The 21,973-nt window shown below is 41.1% G+C and overlaps 1 protein-coding gene across 1 annotated transcript; it reads right to left on the bottom strand.

Moving 5' to 3' along the window:
• Positions 1 to 309: 309 nt before the first annotated feature.
• Positions 310 to 20,556, bottom strand: hsd17b7 (hydroxysteroid (17-beta) dehydrogenase 7). Its single transcript, XM_055642305.1, has 9 exons — positions 20,384 to 20,556; positions 14,572 to 14,775; positions 12,661 to 12,753; positions 9,577 to 9,691; positions 7,039 to 7,233; positions 4,776 to 4,880; positions 4,628 to 4,684; positions 1,296 to 1,394; positions 310 to 809 (listed from the first exon to the last, which is right to left on the bottom strand). The coding sequence occupies exons 1-9, from the start codon at positions 20,431 to 20,433 to the stop codon at positions 708 to 710; spliced, it is 1,020 nt and encodes a 339-aa protein (XP_055498280.1). The 5' UTR covers positions 20,434 to 20,556; the 3' UTR covers positions 310 to 707.
• Positions 20,557 to 21,973: the final 1,417 nt, after the last annotated feature.

Consider the following 21,973-nt stretch of genomic DNA (forward strand, 5'->3'; position numbering starts at 1 on the left):
GGTTCTTGATTGGGAAGGGTGAACGGTTACCGGGAGAAGACAGGAGAATGGGGGTGAGAGGGAAAAAATGATCAGTCACGATTGATTGGCGGAGCAGATTTGATGGGCCGAATGGCCTAAACCTGCTCCTATGTCATGATCTTATGAAAATTGGCCTTCAGAAGAGACGATTTACAATGCAAATATAAAAAAAAACAGAAACCCAATAAAATGGCTTAAATCTTGATATTTAGCTGTGCACCAGTGTTTTTTCTTTGTGACAGTACATGCCAGTATGGAATACCAGCACCACTAAAAAGTAAAACGCTATTATTTTATTTTCTAGCTACGAGGTGTATATTTATTAATTGACATTCCAGCACCTTTTTTGTGTACAAAAAGAACACTGCTGGGAACTGTTACGGATTTTGCCCATTGTTAAGTAGACATTTGTTTTCAGATCACTGTGAGCATTGTTTTCAAATGAAGAACAAAGTCCCGTTCCCAGGTACTTATTCTTGCTAAATTTCCTGATCAATCCCAGGAACAAATTTGGATAATTAAACCTGGAAAAATAAAAGTATAAAGGCAACAGAGGACAATATAGTTTTGCAATTCCTGAAGGATACTTTTAAAAGGTACCGTACATACAACTCACATTTTCACAACTATTTTCATATGCCCGCATTAGGAACTGCTACATGCAGCATTATTATCATGGCAATATACTAGCTGTTGTCCCCAGTTATTTGACTTTTTGTTGTCATCTTGTTTTCAAGCGTTAAAATTTCTTGATAAAATACTTCAGCCGTTTCAATATCAATGTCCATCTAGAAAGAACATAATAAAGTCCAATGACTCAAAGGAAAATTGACAGACAAAACACAAAATAGGATTATTTTGGATAGGCATATGGATGAGAAGGGAATGGAAGGTTATGGTATGAGTGCAGGCAGGTGGGACTAAGGGGAAAAAAATGTGTTCGGCATGGACTTGGCCGAGATGGCCTGTTTCCGTGCTGTAATTGTTATATGGTTATATGGTTATAAAATTGAAGTAAAAATAAAATCACTGGCAGCCATGGTGAATAATGATTAGTAATGTTGTTTTTGGTTTATGGGTACAATTTACCAGGTTGCAACAATTTCTTCAACTATGTGGAATAAGACAATGGCGAAAATGATATGCTATCATGCATGACAAATGTTATTCATCATATCCAAGATAATAGCCAGAGAATGCACTGCTTGGCAAAATATCTAGTGAGAAGGAGCAGCATCGTTCATTGTAATTTAGTTATAATCCCGTCACCTAACCTTGTATGTGGCCACATAATTATTTCCCACTCCAGATGTGCAGCTGTGGTACTTCACCATTGGATCCAATGACTCTGGCTTCTGTGTGAACAACCAAACCTACAACATCGAAAACAATCAGAAACGGAATTAGAAACTAAAATGGGAGTGGTTTTAAGTGACAAAAAACAAATGGAAAGTTACAAAATTGGCGTTTTCTTTTGTTGTGACCTGCTTCTCAAGCTAAAGCAATCTATATTGCCATTAGCATAACCAAGGGGGTGGGAGATTGCAACCTTCACTGTTTCAACGAATGCAATCAACCTGGTGTGCACAACCAAATAAGATCAAATAGAACAAGTTGTCCTACAACTTTAGGCTGTGCATGCCATACGCAAGAAGAAGCATAACCAAGGACGAGTCACTCCCTCTTATGCCCTCTTCCATCCAGCAAGAGGTGCAGAAGTTTGAAAATGCATACCTCTAGATTCAGGGACAGTTTCTGCCAAACTGTTATCAGGTTATTGAACCGTCCTCTCAGCAGCTAGAATGTGGTCATGACCTCCCATCGACCTCACTAGAGACTTTTAAAATATCTTTAATCGGACTTTACCTTGCAGTAAATGTTTACCCTTATCTTTTATCTGTAAACTGTGGATAGCTTGATTATAATCATGTGTAGTATTTGGATTAGCACGCAACAAAAAGCTTTTCAATGTACCCCAGTATACGTAACAGTAATAAACAAAACAAGTTTACGATTTTACACAAAAGTGCTGGAGAAACTCAGCGGGTGCAGCAGCATCTATGGAGCGAAGGAAATAGGTGATGTTTCGGGCCGAAACCCTTCTTCAGACACTGCACCCGCTGAGTTTCTCCAGCACTTTTGTGTACCTCCGATTTTCCAGCATCTGCTATTCCTTCTTGAACACCAAGTTTACGATTTTGTCTCAATAACAAAACCTCTAAAACTTTGTTGGCAGTTTATGTAAATAATCTAGCTCACTTTGTTTAGTTATTAAGAGACTTAAAATAGATAGAGATCAAGGCGTCCTGTGCAAATTTAGTGCGTGGTATATACAAATCTCAGAGACTGAGGCGGATTACTCTCAGAATGCTAACAGCCAGCAGACCATTCACATACATCTTTGAGAAGAAAAGTAGACAATGAGGAGCAATGTAAAGGAACATACCTAGATTTCTGGCTCTGGAACTTGAAAAGGCACAAAACTAAAATAATACACCCCTGAATGATTGATGTTTGAAGGGTCCCAACCCAAACATCACCTATCCATGCTCTCCAGAGATGCTACCTGACCCGCCGAGTTACTCCGGCACATTGTGTCTTTCTTTAGTAAAACCTGTGCTTACAGTTTCTTGTTATTGCACCCTGAACTATTTAAAAATAAAGATATATTGTGGCGTCAGCTGATAGTCAGACTACTTACGGTCAAACCCTCTTCAGTGATTACCAGGGCTGTTACGTCATGGTTTAAGGGGAGTGTCCTGCTACTTAAGCAGATCTATCTTGTGATCGTGAGTCGACAGGTAGCTGAGCTCAAGACAACATCCTCGCTCAGCTGCAGCAGCAATGACATTATTATGTTAGAGGACCAAACTTGTATGTATTTCGATCCTATTATGTCTGAATAAAGCAGCTGTTTATTCACTGCGTCTGGTGCCGCTACAATATATATATATATATATTTGCAATGGGCACTGTTGGTGGAGCTGCTGCCTCACGGCTCCAGTAAACCATGTTCTATCTCAACCTCCAGTGGTCCCTATGAGGAGTTTGCTTGTTTTCCCTTTGATGATGTGGACTTTCGCCGTGTGCTCCAGCATGCTACCATGGAAATGCAGCATAGTGGTTTAGTTGGCCACTGTATATTGCCGCCAGTGTGCATGTGGGCCGCAGAGTGTGGGGTAGTTGATGATATTGCGGGGAGAATAAAATATTTAAGTATAAATGAGTGCTTGATGGTTGGCATGGAGCTGGTAACTTGGAGTTGGCATGGAGCTGGAAAGGCACATTTCCATGTTGTACATCACTGAATTATTTCAGGTTATAAATTCTAATAAAATACTTATTTATTCATTGGAACATGGATGTCACTGTGGAAAAAAAAATCAGCCTTTAGTATCCATACCCAACTCCTCCTGACACAGCGATTTGTGAAGAAATATCAACAAGACCCATGTAAACCGTCTGAAATTAGTTCAAGGCCAATCCTGGTAAAGATGGTTAGTTTTCTAACCTGAAGTACGATGCTGAAGCAGATGGACTTTTACAATGAAGTACGACGCTGAAGCAGATGGACTTTTACAATGATTGGGTAGTTTCATGTTTACCGTTAGTTATTTGTTATTTTCCTTAAATACTTGAATTTAAATTCACAGCAGCCAAAGTACAATTTGAATGATATTGCCTGAACCCTGACTACTAATAGTAGTTTGCTATTTTACTTTAGGCCCCTAACTACTAATTCAGTAATGTAACCACTAAGCTATTACACTTTTTGGGACACTTGGTGAGAAGATGCAGGGCAAAATTTGATTGGGGCAAAATTTACAGTAATTCTGATTGAAATCGTAAATGTTTCATGTTAAAAGTTACACATTATACACATGGCTACAAACCTGAAGGAAGAGTAACATAATTTTAATAGCAAGATTAAAAACCTGCATATGTTTAATGATGGTACAGGAAAAAATGAGACCTTTTTACAAAAAAATATTTTGTTGCCATATAGATACTAACATATTTATAATGTGTAGGAAGGAACCGCATATGTTAGTTAAAACCAAAGATAGAGACAAAAAGCTGGAGTAACTCAGCGGGTCAGACAGCATCTCTGGAGAAATGTTTCGGGACAAGACCCGTCTTCAAACTGAGAGCCAATATTTATAATCTGGTACTGAAACAGAAGAATTTATCAACTGAAAATGGTATTGTATGTGCAGTGTCTATGAGGTTTAATATTTGTAAAACATTTAATCTATACATGATGAATTACCTGACATAACTCCTTTGGGCAAGTTGATTGGCAATGTTTGCTGATAAAGAATTTACACTTAGGGAATAAAATGTAACCCATAATAACATTAAAACTTAATTGAACAAATGTTGTGAAGTGTGCAGGAAGGAACTGCAGATGCTGGTTTACACCGACGATATACACAAAATGCTGGAGTAAGTCAGTGGGACAGGCAACATCTCTGGATAAAAGGAATGGGTGACTTTGAGTCGAGACCCTTCTTAAGACTCAATGTTGTGAGCTGTCAATATTAGTAAAAGGAATAAAACATTGTATCTGAATAATTATAATTTGTTTTCTCTGCAAACTACATACCATGGCTTCTGTTCCATTGTAAGGGCTCAACGTAAATGAATTTGTGAATATACGTATCTGGAGAAAAGAACATGTCGCAGAAATATTATTCAAAATGCAAACATTATAAGCAGTAAATGGATGAAAATGCACGAGACATTCCACTCACCAGCCACATAATGGGGGTAATAATTGTCCAGAAAATGGGTGGAAAGATGTTGAAGGTCAAATTGGTCAATACAAATCCCGGGCACACCACACTGGAAAACAGGCCCTGGAAACAAAGGAATAATTCTGCAGTGAGAAACACCAAGTTATAGGGTGTACATAACCAATCACTTCTAGCATCTGACTACAGTGATACTTTGAAAGATTTAGCATTTGGTTGATAAAGTTATAATTTCATCATGAAGTAAAGTGCAGACACAATGACAGATTTCTTCCTTATGATGATTATAATTCATAATATAATCATAATACATTATGTTACAATATAATTAACATATATTATAATACATGGTTTGGAACATACCCAGCAATGGTTTTGGAATGTGACCCTTTTTTAATTCTCCAGTAAATAATAATTTACATGCTTAGAAGATGGAGACAAATTGCCTCAATCTACCTTTCCATTGAAATGCAATATTATGAATAAAGGTGAATGGAATGTGTTGCCTTTGCTATCTTCTCCACACTCCGTTATTTTTCTCCTGTTAAAATCTGATTTTTATAAGAACAACAAAATGTCAGAATTCCAGTGCCAAAAATAACTAAGCACCAGTCTGTCACAAGCTTGCCAGGAGTTATTTTTGAGTAGAAGGCTGTTAATTCTTCTAAGCATGCAAGTTGTCCAAAAGTGGAAGTACATTCAATCTATGCTGGCATACGAGTGTGCATGAGAAGTATACATAAAAACCATAACACTTGTACTGATAATAAAGTTGAGAAAGATCTCCATGCAAATGGTTCACATTGCTACAGTCCATTAATGGGAAGAATTTCTGGGAACAAGATTCAATTTTTTGTGTCAATGGGTGTCAGTTAATTTGCAAATGGTGCCTGGCAGTCGGTTTCATGCCTCTTGCCATGTTGGTGAAAGATCTCTTTGGATTGGGCACATCATTTTATCAATCAGCACACATTATTTTTGATCCCAGCTCCAGCTAACATCAGGCATATGAAATCCATTATTGCCTGGACTGAAGGCTTATCTGTGTTGCACAGTGCCACAGTTTGCATGTGTAACATTCTGCAGAGAAAATAAGTCAACTCAGATTTACAGCAACTAAAAAGGATTTTATTCCTCAATGTCCATCTACCATATCACATTGAACAATTTTTGGCATGCTGGCAGTTGTCAGCATTAGGGTTGAAGGTACAGCACAGGAATGACCCTTTGGCCCCCAATGCTCTTGCCGATCAAGATGCCTAGATACTGATCTCTTCTGCCTGCAAATGATCCATATCCCTCTGCATTCCAGGACTCCACCACCCTCTGTAAAACAACATGCCCTGCTCTTCTCCATTAAACTTTCCCCCTTTCACCTTACAGCTCTGGCCTCTAGCGATGAACATTTCCACCCTGGGAAAATGGTTTTGACCTTACCAATGCCTCTCATAATTTTATATACTTCAATTTGCCCATCAAATTAAAATAAATGATGCAGGCTGATTTAAACTGTAGCTAATTACTGGCAAAACTAGTCTCCAACCACTCAGCAACACAAGTAATAACATGTTCATAAAGTAGCGGGCAGCGTAAAGACCAAAGATGGACATTAAATGCTGAGTAACTCAGCGGGTCAGACAGCATCTCGGGAGAACATGGATAGGTGACATTTCAGGTCGGAACCTTTCTTCAGACTCAAAGATACAGAAAATGGATTGATTCCAACCTGAAATGTCACCGATGTGTTGGAAGGAACTGCAGATGCTGGTTTAAACCGAAGATAAGACACAAAATGCTGGCGTAACTCAGGCAGCATCTCTGGAGAGAAGGAATGGGTAGCGTTTCGGATCGAGTCCCCTCTTCAGACTGAATGCTGCCTGTCCCACTGAGTTACTCCAGCATTTTGTGTCTATCTGAAATGTCACCTATCCATTTTCTCCAGTGATGCTACCTTGCCCACTGACTTACTCCAGCATTTTCTGCCTATCTTTGGTATAAACCAGCATCTGCAGTTCCTTTTCATAGCATAAAAGCAATCTTTGGAAACTAGTCAAAGTTACTGTCCACTTTTGGACACTTGTCAATTTAAACTCCACTTACCATCCAATTGTATATTAAGTGCATTAGGGCTTAAAGTATGAAATATGGTTTTCTAATCATCTTGAAGTAGCAACGTTTCATAGATTATTACATTTTCCATTGCACATCTCATTACAGTCATTACCATCTCTCCAAATGGGCTGCAACAACGGATCATGTTTACCTTGTTATTGTAGTGCTTGTTCAAGCATACACTCAAAAGATCAGTTGCATATTTGGATGAACTGTAAGATTCCTGGCCTTGGCTATGCTGGTAGTCAGTTAAACTGAAGGTGGATTTGCTTGCATTACTAGAAGATGTCCAAATAACTTGTGATGTACAGCCAGATCGACTAAACAGAGCTTCCAAGTTTCGTATCTAGGCAATGGAAATTACATTTAAAAAAATGTGTTTAATCTGCACAACATATTTTGTTAGCCACAGTGTTAAGATCACGGGATTTATTTAATTATTTGGTTCATTACAAATTTCACTGCTATTAATTTTTTTGGATGGGCAGGAATTTAAAAACAGGTCCAATAATCATTGGGTAATATGGGGGCGCAGCTGGTAGAACTGCTACCTCACAACATGAGAGATCCAGATTCAATCCTGACCCCGGTACTGCATGTGTTGAGTTTGCACATTCCCCCCATGACCGCGTGGGTTTCCTCTGTGTGTTTCAGTTTCCTGCCACATCCCAAAAGACGTACGGGTTTGTAGTTTAATAATAATAATAATAATTTTATTTATAGAGCACTTTAAAAACAAACATAGCTGCAACAAAGTGCTGTACATCACTAATCATTGACAAAAAAGTTAATACACACCAAAAATAACAATCAAAAGAAATAGTAGTTTAATTGGCCTGTGTAAATTGCCCTTGGTGTATAGGGAGTTGATGATAATGTGGAATAACATAAAACTAGTGTGAATGAGCGATTGATGAGTATGGTGGACTTGGTGAGCGGAAGGGGTTGTCTACATTCTGTATGATAAAATTCTAAAGTTTGACAAAAAAAAATAAAGGAAATAACAAAAGTGTATGAGGTGCAACTAATTTGGATTTCAAAGACAATTGCAGAAGAAGGATGGAGAATAGGTGTAACAAAATTAATGGTTCATGGCATTAAAGCGGAATGTGGTCAAATGGATGTGGTCAAACGACAGATGGCGCAATGGGCTAAGTGTTCGGCTGGCGACCGGAAAGTAGCCGGTTCGAATCCCGCTTGGAGTGCATACTGTCGTTGCCCCCTTGGGGCAAGACACTTCACCCACCTTTGCCTGTGTGTGAATGTAATGTAATTATGTGAAGCACTTTGGGGTCAATGCAAGTTGACTAAAAATGTGCTATATAAATAAGATTATTATTATTATTAAGAGATAGTTGTAAAACAGCAAACCAAGTTACTAGTAAAAAATATATTGTGCTGAGGATAAAAACTTCATTTTTATAATGCCCGGTCATTATTGTTAGGCATGGCAGGCAGGCTGAGTCATGCTTGCAGCAAGATATAAATCTAGTCTTCGGGGTCACAAGTGAGGTGCCAGATGACTGGAGGACAGCAAATGTGGTACCTTTATTAAAGAAGGGCCACAGGTATAAGCAGGTTGATTTTGTTATTGGAAGCCTGTGATCAGTGGTTAACCACGGATATTGATGGTAGGACAATTATACTTTGCTCTGGCCAATTTAAAGAAAAAACAGAAATTACTCAGAAAGAAATAGTGGGGAGATACAAACTGTGTGTGTGTGGGGGGGGGTTTAAGGAGAAATGATCTTAACTATTCTCCATAAATGAATGCCAACCAAAACCAACCTACAGCCGTTATGCACATTACAAAAAAGAGCAATAAGAATTATCAATAGCGTTGGATATCTTGAACATACTAATTTATTATTCTTAAAGTCACATACACTGAAGTTCACTGATCTGGTTAAATTTAAGACTGCGCAAATCATGTACAAAAGCAAGAAATAATTTACTTACAAGAAATATACAAAAACTGTTTATGGAAAGACAGGGTGGGTATAATTTGAGAGGGGAACATAATTTAAAAAAACTCAATGTCAGAACAACTCTTAAAAGTATGTGCACAGCAATCTGTGGTGTAAATTTGTGGAATGGTCTGGAACAGGAGATAAAACTTAGCACAAACATAATTCAGTTTAAAAAGATGTACAAAAACACTTGTTTAAAAGGATATTGGGATGAGGATACGTGATTGTGAGTGGGATATTTGTTATACTGATTATATTGGGAAGGGTGATTATAGAGTGATGGGTTGTATATATGACTAAGATACTGTATAGTATATGAGGGTTTTTTATTTTCTTTTTTTTTTTTCTTTTTTGTATGGCTTTGTAAATATTTGATTAGTGTTCAAATGTAAATAATTTGGTGTACATATAGTGACTGGTGTACATAGGGTGTACATATAGCTGCTACATTTGTACAAGATAATTACAAGCAGTTGAATAAGGGGTGGGAATTAATAAGCTTTGCTTCTTCCTGCTCCTTTTCGGACACATATGATTTCATTTATTTATGGATATTGTTCATGACACTTTATAAATATTTTTGTTTTGTTTTTTGTATGTTGTTTCACACTTGCTTTTTGCCATTCGAAATAAATAATAAAATAAATAAATAAATAGATGCCTTGAGACCAGGATGGATTTTATGTTGAACCACATTACAAATACAAAAAGATTCTTACAAGTAAAAAATGCCCAAAGACATTTGTCATGAAGACCTGTTGTAGTCCGTCATCACTAAGCCAATCTTCCTGGGTTAGCAATCCATCCGCAGTTGCAAACATACTAAATATTTTCCTGTTAATGTGAAAATACCATCATTTGGCAACATTACTAATATCAATTAATAGTCATCACAAATACAGATCTTGGGGAAGAGGGGAGAGCTCGGTGGAGAAGGTGGGAGGGATAAAAGGGATAGCATTGGGGGATGGGCTGAGAGGTTGGAGTGGGAATAGAGGGTAAAAGTTCCAAAATATTTTTTAAACGTTTTTAAAAAAGTATTAATTAAAAAATGCATTTTCTGAAAAACACATTTCAGTGATATACTTAATTAGAAGTATTAATCAAAATTAAAATAGATATTTAAATTATACATCATTTTAATATTTTAACAAATATTTTAATTACGCAGGGTAAGTACACATACCCTGGTTTGCATTGGTCGTTGCTGAAGTGGAGATGGTTGAAAACGTCAAATTCCTAGGAGTAAATATCATCACCAACTTCTCCTGGACCACCCATATTGAAGCAATGGCCAATAAAGCACACCAACGCCTCTACTTCTAAGGCTTAGGATGTTCGGCAAGTTCCCAACAACACCAGGGCTGCCAACTCTCACGCATTGAGCGTGAGAGTCACGCATTTGACAAATTCTCACACTCTAACCCCGATCACAAATCTTTATGCGGATAAATGGGACTAATTTAGATGGGGCATCTTGATCTGCATGAACCAGTTGGGATGAAGGGCCTGTTTCCATGCTGTAAGTATGACACACTGTAGAAAGGGTGCAATTGCTCTGGGGAGGATCTAGGGGCGATTTATGAAGATGTTGGCAGGACTGGAATTTTTTTTTCACTTTGAAGAAAGATTTGACGGTGGGCTGAAGGGCCTGTTTCCATATATATGTTTTATGTATAAATCTAAATTTCATTGAACCATATACGATTTAATATGTGGCATTATTTTTGTCTTGTTTCGATAGTCAAAGGGTAAGGTTGATTGATTTTTTTTTGTGCAGAACAGTGATGGAAGTCTGACTTGCCATGTTTCTCTGTTTTTTCTCTATATAAATGCATAAAAGCATGAATTATAATCTGATTTCCATACATGAATATAGTCATTCATGTGCTGCACCTGTTGATCAGAGCCTGGCTCTACTGTGGAATGTAATTAGGAATGTAATTTAGCCTAACCTTATTCATACCTAATCCAATTTAAAGCATTAATGTTGCATTCAAGCGTAAGTTAAAAGACTCGCTACAGTATGCACCAGATTGCACAATTTCAAGCTAAAAAATGCGAAAGCTCCCTACTACACCCCCCTCCCACACCCTCTCCCCCTCAGTCGCTATGCTCCGTCGCAATTTCTCACTCAAATCTCACCCAATGTTGGCAGCTCTGCAACAACCCTACAGTTGGGCCGTAGAGAGCATTTTATCGGGATGCATCACAGCATGGTTTGCGAACAGCTCCATCGAAAACCACAAGAAATTGCAGAGAAATGTGGATGAAGCTCAGACCGTCACACAAATCAATCTCCCTTCCATTGACTCCATTTATACCTCACACTTCCTCAGTAAGGCCACCAGTATTATCAAGAACGAGTCACACCCTGGCCACTCCCTCTTCCCAGCTGTTATACAGCAACTGAACCATCCTACCACAACTAGAGAGAAGTACTGAACTACTGTCTATCTCATTGGAGGCACTCAGATTATCTTTGATCGATCTTTACTGGCTTTATCTTGCACTAAACAGTATACAAGTTATTCCCTTTATCATGTATTTGTACACAGTGAACGGCTCAATTATAATCATGTATTGTCTTTCTGCTGACTGGTCAGTATGCAACAAAAGCTTTTTACTGCACCTTGGCACACGTAACAATAAACTAAACTCAACTAAAAACAAACTATTCATTACATTTAACTTTTCTATTCACAACAGCAACCCCATTCTGATGCCGTATGTTTAAGGCAATGGACAAGATGTGTAACATGCTGTTCAAGTCAGACAGGCTGAGCTCTAGCCCCAGACTCTGGCATAACTGCAGAGGTGAGCTCGAGATGACATGCATGAATGTGGAGTCACTTGCAAAGTGCACCTCACCAGCAGTTCTCTAATGTGCTGCTTTCAAAAGGAAAGTATATTGCAGGCCATTACTGATCTCTCATCATAGATAGATCCTGGTTTAAATTCTTTCAGCATTTTAAGATAAAGAAGCAGCTGCAAGCCATTTTGGCCATTCTACCACTCAATAAGACGATTGCTGATCCTTAACCTCAATGCCAACTTCCTGCACCAATGCCAAATTCCTTAATCTTTGCAATTCTATTGATCCCTATGTTAATAATTCAGATTTACAGTATCCAGACTTTAGCTGTATTAAAACTTAGCTCTTTGCTAATTGATCTCAGCAATTTACGATCAAGTGAAGTCAAGATTTAGGGGTAAATTAATCTCTCTTTACTTAATTTTGAAAAGTAGAAGAAAACCCAGTAGACACGCTTGCAGGCACAGTGAGAACGCACAACCTCCATGTTGGCCTCACCTGAGGTCAGGATCAAACAGAGATTCCTGAAACATTGGGGCAGCAATGCTAACTGTTGTGCCATCATGCCACTCATAGGTGGGAGGACAGGCAATGACTATTGACAATCCCAGAGAGGGCATGAGGACAATAATTACAGGGCAGGAGACAACATGCAATGTCCAATGTCTATAGTGTCCTTTTTGTTCTCTCAGGTGGTTAAAATAATCTAAAAGATCCAAAAGACAATTTCTAAATCTGGTTCCACATCATTTCCACTCATAACATCAGTTTCACTGAGAGATCTCTCATGTCTGCAGTCCCAGTCTTAGATACTATTGGGGAAACCATGTCAAGCAATTCCATCATCAAATTCCCAAGATATCCTTGAGGCATTGGGGGTGCATTTTCAAAAGCCAAATGCAGTAGATTACAGCATAAAGAACATTTAAACCGCTTAATGTGAATCGGCAACTTTAGTAATTATTTCTAAATCCTCATGATACAATACCTGGAAAATAAACCATTTAGAAAGGCTTTCAAATTGAAACGAGGATTTGGCATAATCCCAGCATTTAGATAGAGATAATCTAAATGTTGATACCTGCATCAAAAGAAAATATTAATTATTTAGAGAAAGTTGACATATACAACATACAATATCATGCAGTCTGCTTCTTTGCTGCATTTAATACTGGATAAGGGATTACACCTTGCTGATCAGGCCAATAGATTGTGAGCAAAAGTCAGAGTGGACAGTTATCCAAACATATTTCACATTACACTTGTAATTTCAGATATATCTTCCCTATATCTTGAATAGCGGAGAATAGAGAGAACTGTGTTCTTTGTATCATAGAGTGATACAGTGTGGAAACAGACCCTTCGGCCCAACTTGCCCACACCGGCCAACATGTCCCGGCTACACTAGTCCCACCTGCCTGCGTTTGGTCCATATTCCTCCAAACCTGCACTATCCATGTACCTGTTTCTTAAACATTGGAATAGTCCCAGCCTCAACTACCTCCTCTGGCAGCTTGTTCCATACACCCACCACCCTTCGTGTGAAAATGGTATCCCTTAGATTCCTATTAAATCTCTTCCCCTTCACCTTAAACCCATGTCCTCTGGTCCTCGATTTAATACTCTGGGCAAGAGACTCTGTGCATCTACCCGATCTATTCTTCTCATGATTTAAGATCACCCCTCATCTTCCTGTGCTCTAGGGAATAGAGTCCCAGCCTACTCAACCTCTCCTCATAGCTCAGACCCTCTAGTCCTGGCAACTCTCCTGTTAATTGCAAGTGCTGAATCCCTGAATGCTAAAATTGCAGGAAATGCCATTTTCAGAAGCAATGATATTTCTTTCCCAAAGCCCCAAAAATTAAATGGAAGTGATGTTTCATCCCAGGATAGTGGCTGAAAGTTGACAAAATTTAAGTAATGTATGGCTACAGGATTCATATATTTCAGAGTAATTTCAGCTTCTGACATTCAGATGTGGGTTAGATATTTTACTACTAAAAGATCATTTTATATTTCCTTCAATTATTATTTCAAATTAAGCATAAGGGAGGAATGACAACATAAGGCACAGACTCATGTTCACCTAGTATAGAAACTACACCCAGTACATAATAAACTAAGTAAAAGTTTATTCTCAATTTGCAATTGATGATGAAAATATGGGGTGGCAGAGTCAGCGATTAAGTTATCTCAGAAACTAAAAGGACATCAGAAGATCTCATGACCAAAATACACAGTTCTCTGATCGTCTCAATATGAATGTAGTGCTTTTTTAGGGAGACATTGATCATATGCAAATATATGTCATCGTCATTATTATGCTTATAAAAGCATAAAATTGACTAATGAATGGCGAATAGTGAAAGGAATGCAGAGAGTGGATGTTTCCATAGTCCTGCCATTTCAATGAATTCCACCAGATTTGTCGGGCCATAGTCCATAGTCACAGAATTAAAGGATGTTCCTTTTGGAAGGAGATGAGGAGGACTTTCATTAGAGGGTGGTGAATCCATGAAATTAATTGCCTCAGAGGGCTGCAGAGGCCATTAACGGATATTTTTAAGGCAGAAATAGATAGATTCTTGGTTAATATGGGTGTCAGGGATTATGGGGAGAAAGCAGGAGAATGGGGTTAAGAGGTTAAGGTAGATCAGCCGATAGAATGGTGGAGCAGACTTGATGGACCGAATGGCCTAATTCTGATCCTATTCCTTATGAGTAGCAAAAAGTTTATTTTCAAATTATGATAAATGCAATTCATTACAAGTACAGTACATGACATTCAGAATTTTGCCTCGTTTTGTATGCTGGAATAATGATAGAAAATTAATTCAGTAAATATGATTACATTTATTGTAAATTGTAAAAAAATACATAATTGATAATATTGAAGTACCTTTGCCTTATCTCCTTTGCTCCTTTGATCACTGAGTCAACATTTCCTACATCCAGTTTCAGGAGGTTAATGTCAGCCCCCGGATGAGACAGCAGGAGTTCAGACTTGGCAGCCTCAGCTTTCTGCATATTTCGACATGCCATACACAGGTGGATCTGGTCATCCTCAGACAGAATGCGATCACAAAGAGCCAGTCCAATACCACTGGAAAAGAGACAAATCTGTGGTCATCTATTGGCAAAGAAATGCAGTCTCCCCACATTATCACAGACGTCTTTACTATGTATTTCAGTTATTGTGGACGGGGCATCCCTACAGTGATCAGACACCATTTGTCTTTTTAAGAGCACAGGCTGATAGTTACACCATGGGAATTCATTGTAATTGACAAGCAATTGCTTCGATCAACACTTGTACAATGATACCGCATTAAACAATGTAACGTGCAGCCTTTTAGCTTGCAGTAACAAAAATACATTTTTAGCTTTAAAAAAAACGTGTATTTGGAAACAACTCGTTGTATCAGAGTGACCTGTCCCATCCATTCCCCCATCGTGTCTCATCCGTCCCCCCTCTTGTCCCATCTTGCTTTAGAGATTGTGGAGGCATTAATAGTGATATTTCAAGAATCACTACTGTCACTAGTGAAGTGGTTTGAGACAATTGGGAAATTGCCCGTATTAACCCGCTGTACAAGAAGGGAGCAAAGCAGAATCGTGACAACTATAAACCGGTTGGTCTGACTTCAGTGGTTGGCAAGATTTTAGAGTCCATAATAAAGGATGAGGTTATGTACTTGATAAAATAGACGGTCAGCATGGCTTTGTGAAGGGGAGATCTTGCCCGACAAATCTGGTGGAATTTTGGAAACTGTTGAGGGAGATTGCTCATCAGGGGAATGCAGCAGCAGCCAAGTTCATGGCACCATGGGTGGCTCTGCGGCACATGAGGGGGGGAAAAAGAGTGGAAGGGCAATAGTAATAGGGGATTCAATTGTCAGGGGAATAGATAGGCGTTTCTGCGGCCGCAAAAGAGACTCCAGGATGGTATGTTGCCTCCCTGGTGCAAGGGTCAGGGATGTCACTGAACGGCTGCAGAACATTCTGGAGGGGGAGGGTGAACAGCCAGTTGTCGTGGTGCATATTGGCACCAACGATATAGGTAAAAAAAGGGATGAGGTCCTAAAGGATGAATTTAGGGAGCTAGGAGATAAGCTTAAAAGTAGGACCTCAAAGGTAATAATCTCTGGATTACTACCAGTACCACGGGCCAGTCAGAGCAGAAATAGGAGGATATTGCAGATGAATACGTGGCTTGAAAAATGGTGCAAGGGGGAGGGATTCAAATTTTTAGGGCATTGGAACCAGTTCTGGGGGAGGTGGGACCAGTACAAACAGGACGGTCTGCACCTGGGCTGGAATGGAACCAATGTCCTTGGGGGGGTGTTTGCTACTGCTGTCGGGGAGGATTTAAACTAATGTGGCAGGGGGATGGGTACAAGAGCAGAGGGGCAGGAGGGTGTAAAATGAAAGTAGAAGCAATAGGTAGCAAGGTGAAAAGTAAAAGTGGCAGGCAGACAAAACCAGGGCAAAAATCAAAAAGGGCCACTTTTCAACATAATTGTATAAGGGGTAAGAGCGTTGTAAAAACAAGCCTGAAGGCTTTGTGTCTCAATGCAAGGAGTATTCGTAATAAGGTGGATGAGTTGAACGTGCAGATAGCCATTAATGATTATGATATAGTTGGGATCACGGAGACATGGCTCCAGGGTGACCAAGGCTGGGAGCTGAACATCCCGGGATATTCAATATTCAGGAGGGATAGAGAGAAAGGAAAAGGAGGTGGGGTAGTGTTGCTGGTTAGAGAGGAGATTAACGCAAAGGAAAGGAAGGACATTAGTTTGGAGGATGTGGAATTGGTATGGGTAGAGCTGCGAAACAATAAGGGGCAGAAAACGCTGGTGGGTGTTGTGTACAGGCCACCTAACAGTAGTAGTGAAGTTGGGGATGGCATCAAACAGGAAATTAGAAATGCTTGCGACAAAGGCAAAGCAGTTATAATGGGTGACTTCAATCTACATATAGATTGGGTGAATCAAACTGGCAGGGGTGCTGAGGAACAATTGAATAACTACTTTGGTTCCGTCTTCACTAAGGAAGACATAAATGATCTGCCGGAAATAGCAGGGGCCCGCGGGTCAAAGGAGGTGGAGGAATTGAGTGAAATCCAGGTTAGTCGGGAAGTGGTGTTGGGTAAATTGAATGGATTAAAGGCCGATAAATCCCCAGGGCCAGATAGGCTGCATCCCAGAGTACTTAAGGAAGTAGCTCCAGAAATAGTGGATGCATTAGTAATAATCTTTCAAAACTCTTTAGATTCTGGAGTAGTTCCAGAGGATTGGCGGGTAGCAAACGTAACCCCACTTTTTAAGAAGGGAGGGAGAGAGAAAACGGGGAATTACAGACCAGTTAGCCTAACATCGGTAGTGGGGAAACTGCTAGAGTCAGTTATTAATGATGGGATTGCAGCACATTTAGAAAGTGGTGAAATCATTGGACAAAGTCAGCATGGATTTACGAAAGGTAAATCATGTCTGACGAGTCTTATAGAATTTTTCGAGGATGTAACTAGTAGCGTGGATAGGGGAGAACCAGTGGATGTGGTGTATCTGGACTTCCAGAAGGCTTTCGACAAGGTCCCACATAAGAGATTAGTATACAAACTTAAAGCACATGGCATTGGGGGTTCAGTATTGATGTGGATAGAGAACTGGCTGGCAAACAGGAAGCAAAGAGTAGGAGTAAACGGGTCCTTTTCACAATGGCAGGCAGTGACTAGTGGGGTACCGCAAGGCTCAGTACTGGGACCCCAGCTATTTACAATATATATTAATGATCTGGATGAGGGAATTGAAGGCAATATCTCCAAGTTTGCGGATGACACTAAGCTGGGGGGCAGTGTTAGGTGTGAGGAGGATGCTAGGAGACTGCAAGGTGACTTGGATAGGCTGGGTGAGTGGGCAAATGTTTGGCAGATGCAGTTTAATGTGGATAAATGTGAGGTTATCCATTTTGGTGGCAAAAACGGGAAAGCAGATTATTATCTAAACGGTGGCCGATTGGGAAAGGGGGGAGATGCAGCGAGACCTGGGTGTCATGGTACACCAGTCATTGAAGGTAGGCATGCAGGTGCAGCAGGCAGTAAAGAAAGCGAATGGCATGTTGGCTTTCATAGCAAGAGGATTTGAGTATAGGAGCAGGGAGGTTCTACTGCAGTTGTATAGGGTCTTGGTGAGACCACACCTGGAGTATTGCGTGCAGTTTTGGTCTCCAAATCTGAGGAAGGACATTATTGCCATAGAGGGAGTGCAGAGAAGGTTCACCAGACTGATTCCTGGGATGTCAGGACTGTCTTATGAAGAAAGACTGGATAGACTTGGTTTATACTCTCTAGAGTTTAGGAGATTGAGAGGGGATCTTATAGAAACTTACAAAATTCTTAAGGGGTTGGACAGGCTAGATGCAGGAAGATTGTTCCCGATGTTGGGGAAGTCCAGGACAAGGGGTCACAGCTTAAGGATAAGGGGGAAATCCTTTAAAACCGAGATGAGGAGAACTTTTTTCACACAGAGAGTGGTGAATCTCTGGAACTCTCTGCCACAGAGGGTAGTTGAGGCCAGTTCATTGGCTATATTTAAGAGGGAGTTAGATGTGGCCCTTGTGGCCAAGGGGATCAGAGGGTATGGAGAGAAGGCAGGTACGGGATACTGAGTTGGATGATCAGCCATGATCATATTAAATGGCGGTGCAGGCTCGAAGGGCCGAATGGCCTACTCCGGCACCTAATTTCTATGTTTCTATGTTTCTAATTCATTGAAATAGCAGGACAAAGGAGAGCCAGTGAAAAAAAGCCTTTAATAAGGTGCCACACGTGAGGCTACAAAGGATGATTAGAGTCCATGGTAACAAAGGGCAGATACTAGTATCGAAAGCAGGTTATCTGTATGGCTAATAGCAAATAGTGGCAATAAAGGGAGCTTTTCTGCTTGGCTCTCAGTGACTAGCGGAGTTCTGCAGGGGTCTGTGCTGGGTTTGCTACTCTTCATGTTGTATATTAATGATTTGCATGAGGGGATTGAAGGCATTGTGGCCAAGATTGCAGATGATACAAAAATAGGTGGAGGGGCAGGTAGTGTAGGGAAAGCATAGACTCTGCAGAGGTCATACAAGAAACAATAGGTGCAGGAGTAGGCCATTCGGCCCTTCGAGCCGACACTGCCATTCATTGCGATCATGGCCGATCATCCCCAATCAGTACCCCGTTCCTCCTTTCTCCCCATATCCCCTGACTCCACTATCTTTAAGAGCCCTATCTAGGCTCTTAAAGACTTGGACAGGTTGGGAGAGTGGGCAGAGAAGTGACAGATGGAATAGTGTGCAGTCATGCATTTTGGTAGTAGGAATAAAGGCATTGATTATTTTCTAAAAATAATCCAGAAATCGCAGGTGCAAAGGGACTTGGGAGTGTTGGTGCAGGATTCCCCAAAAGGTTAATTTGCAAGATAAATCAGTAGTAAGGAAGGCAAATGCAATTCTAGCATTTATTTCAAAAGAGCTAGAATACAAAAACAGTGATGTAATGCTGAGGCTCTATAAGGCGCTGGTCAGGCCACATTTGGATTATTGTGAGCAATTTTGGGCACCATATCTGGGGAAGGATGTGCTGGCTCAGGAGAGGATCCAGAGGAGGTTTACGAGAATAATCCCGGGAATGAGTGGGTTCACATATGATGAGCTTTTCACAGCAGTGAGCCTGTTCTAGCTGGAGTTTAGAAGAATGAGGGGGGACCTCATTGAAACTTACCGAATAGTGAAAGGCTTGGATAGCGTGGATGTGGAGAGGACGTTGCAACTAGTGGGAGAGGTCAGAGCTCTCGAATTAAAGGACATTCCTTTAGGAAGATGAGGAAGAATTTCTTTAGTCAGTGGGTAGCGAATCTGTGAAATTCTTTGCCACAGAAGGATGTGGAGGCCAAGCCAATGGATATTTTTAATGCAGAGATAGATAGCTTCTTGATTAGTACGGGTGTCAGGGGTTATGTGGAGAAGGCAGGGAAATGGGGTTAGGAGGGAGAGATAGCTCAGCCATGATAGCTCAGCCATAAGACTGGATAGACTTGGTTTATACTCTCTAGAATTTAGAAGATTGAGAGGGGATCTTATAGAAACGTACAAAATTCTTAAGGGGTTGGACAGGCTAGATGCAGGAAGATTGTTCCCGATGTTAGGGAAAGTCCAGGACAAGGGGTCACAGCTTAAGGATAAAGGGGAAATCCTTTAAAACCGAGATGAGAAGAACTTTTTTCACACAGAGAGTGGTGAATCTCTGGAACTCTCTGCCACAGAGGGTAGTTGAGGCCAGTTCATTGGCTATATTTAAGAGGGAGTTAGATGTGGCCCTTGTGGCTAAAGGGATCAGGGGGTATGGAGAGAAGGCAGGTACGGGATACTGAGTTGGATGATCAGCCATGATCATATTGAATGGCGGTGCAGGCTCGAAGGGCCGAATGGCCTACTCCTGCACCTAATTTCTATGTTTCTATGTTTTAATGGCTGGCGGAGTAGACTTGATGGGGCGAATGGTCGAATTATTCTGCTCCTATCACTTATGAACTTAAGATCCATTCCCCATCTTGTCCCACCTCACCTTGGTCCTCCCAGCATCTTAACACCAGCCTCCTAACCCTGAGGCAACCCTGTCCCTTCCTCCCTCCCTCCCACACACACGCTGTCCGACCCGTCGCCATGGTTACCTGTTGGCGCCCGTTACCAGGACGACCCGGCGCGCAGACAGCGCGGCCATGGCGGCGGCGGCGGCTCTCTCGTCCACGGCGGCCCCGGGGGGGCGGAGGGGATGACAGGTAAACCGCTTCAGCTTCACGCCCTCTCCTTGTCCTTCTCCGCGATGAGGCGTCCACCCTCCCCCCAGTCATCCGTTGAAGCGGCCCGCCCAACCGCCATCCCCGGCCGTGTCCCCGCCCCCTCGGACCACAGCGCGTCATCGTCACCCCAGCCCAGCCCAGCGCCGTGATGGCGGCGGCGCCTATCAGCGGACGCTGCTCCATGTGTGTGTGTGTGTGTGTCTATGTGTGTGTCTGTGTGTGTGTGTCTATGTGTGTATGTGTCTATGTGTGTGTGTGTGTGTGTGTGTCTATGTGTGTGTGTGTGTGTCTGTGTGTGTCTATGTGTGTATGTGTCTGTGTGTGTGTGTGTGTGTGTGTGTCTGTGTGTGTCTGTGTGTGTCTATGTGTGTGTGTGTGTGTGTCTATGTGTGTGTGTGTGTGTGTGTGTGTGTGTGTGTGTATGTGTATGTGTGTGTGTGTGTGTGTGTGTGTGTGTGTGTGTGTGTCTGTGTGTGTGTCTGTGTGTGTGTGTGTCTGTGTGTGTGTGTATGTGTGTGTGTCTGTATGTGTCTATGTGTGTATGTGTCTATGTGTGTGTGTGTGTCTATGTGTGTATGTCTGTGTGTGTGTCTATGTGTGTGTATGTGTGTGTGTGTGTGTGTGTGTGTGTGTGTGTGTGTGTGTGTGTGTGTGTGTGCGTGTGTGTGCGTCTATGTGTGTGTGCGTGTGTGTGTGTATGTGTGACACTGAAAACATCTGCATCCGCACAGCAAATATCCTTTCCCAAGACATTACCCCGCTTTGTGGAAAACATGTGTGGGAAGGAACTGCAGATGCTGGTTTCAACTGATTATAGACACAAACACGCTGGAGTGACTCAGCGGGCCAGGCAGCATCTCTGGAGAGAAGGAAACTCCAGCTTGTGAGAAACATTTGCCTCTGCCTTTTGGACACTTGAAAGTAATGTTGTTTGTAAAACTGCTGTTTTTTTTCTTTTTTCCTTCCTCCCACAATATGTAATATGTAAAAGAATATGTGATTCTGTTCCATTCTGTTTGTAGTTTGTTTGTTTTTTTGCACAAAGTTTGCGCGCATTGCCACTTTTCATTTCACCGCACATCTCGTATGTGTATGTGACGAATAAACTTGACTTGACTAGCACAGCCTTCAGTCTGAAGAAGGATCTCGGCCCGAAACGTATCCCATTCCTTTTCTCCAGAGATGCTACCTGCCCCGCTGAGTTACTCCAGCTTTTTGTGTCTCTCTTCAAGGCAGGAGAATGGTTGTACGAGACTCTCAACATTAATGATGTTATTGTGCATCAACACATTAATAGATACTTCTCACGAGCTCAGGAAGGTCTGAAGCGATTCGCAGTAAAGAAGGTAGACACAAAAAGCTGGAGTAACTCAACGGGACAGCCAGCATATCTGGAATCAGGTGACATTTCGGGTCGTAACCCTTCTTCAGACTGAGAGTCGGTGGAAAGGGAAACGAGAT

The sequence above is a fragment of the Leucoraja erinacea genome, chromosome 10 (assembly GCF_028641065.1).
Source record: "Leucoraja erinacea ecotype New England chromosome 10, Leri_hhj_1, whole genome shotgun sequence".
Classification (NCBI taxonomy): domain Eukaryota; kingdom Metazoa; phylum Chordata; class Chondrichthyes; order Rajiformes; family Rajidae; genus Leucoraja; species Leucoraja erinaceus.

Coding starts and splice junctions, on each gene's coding strand:
- hsd17b7 (XM_055642305.1), bottom strand. CDS start 20,433: ATGGCCGCGCTGTCTGCGCGCCGGGTCGTCCTGGTAACGGGCGCCAAC. Junction 14,776..20,383: donor CTGGTAACGGGCGCCAACAG/GTAACCATGGCG, acceptor TCTCTTTTCCAG/TGGTATTGGACTGGCTCTTT. Junction 810..1,295: donor ATTATGTGGCCACATACAAG/GTTAGGTGACGG, acceptor TGTTCTTTCTAG/ATGGACATTGATATTGAAAC.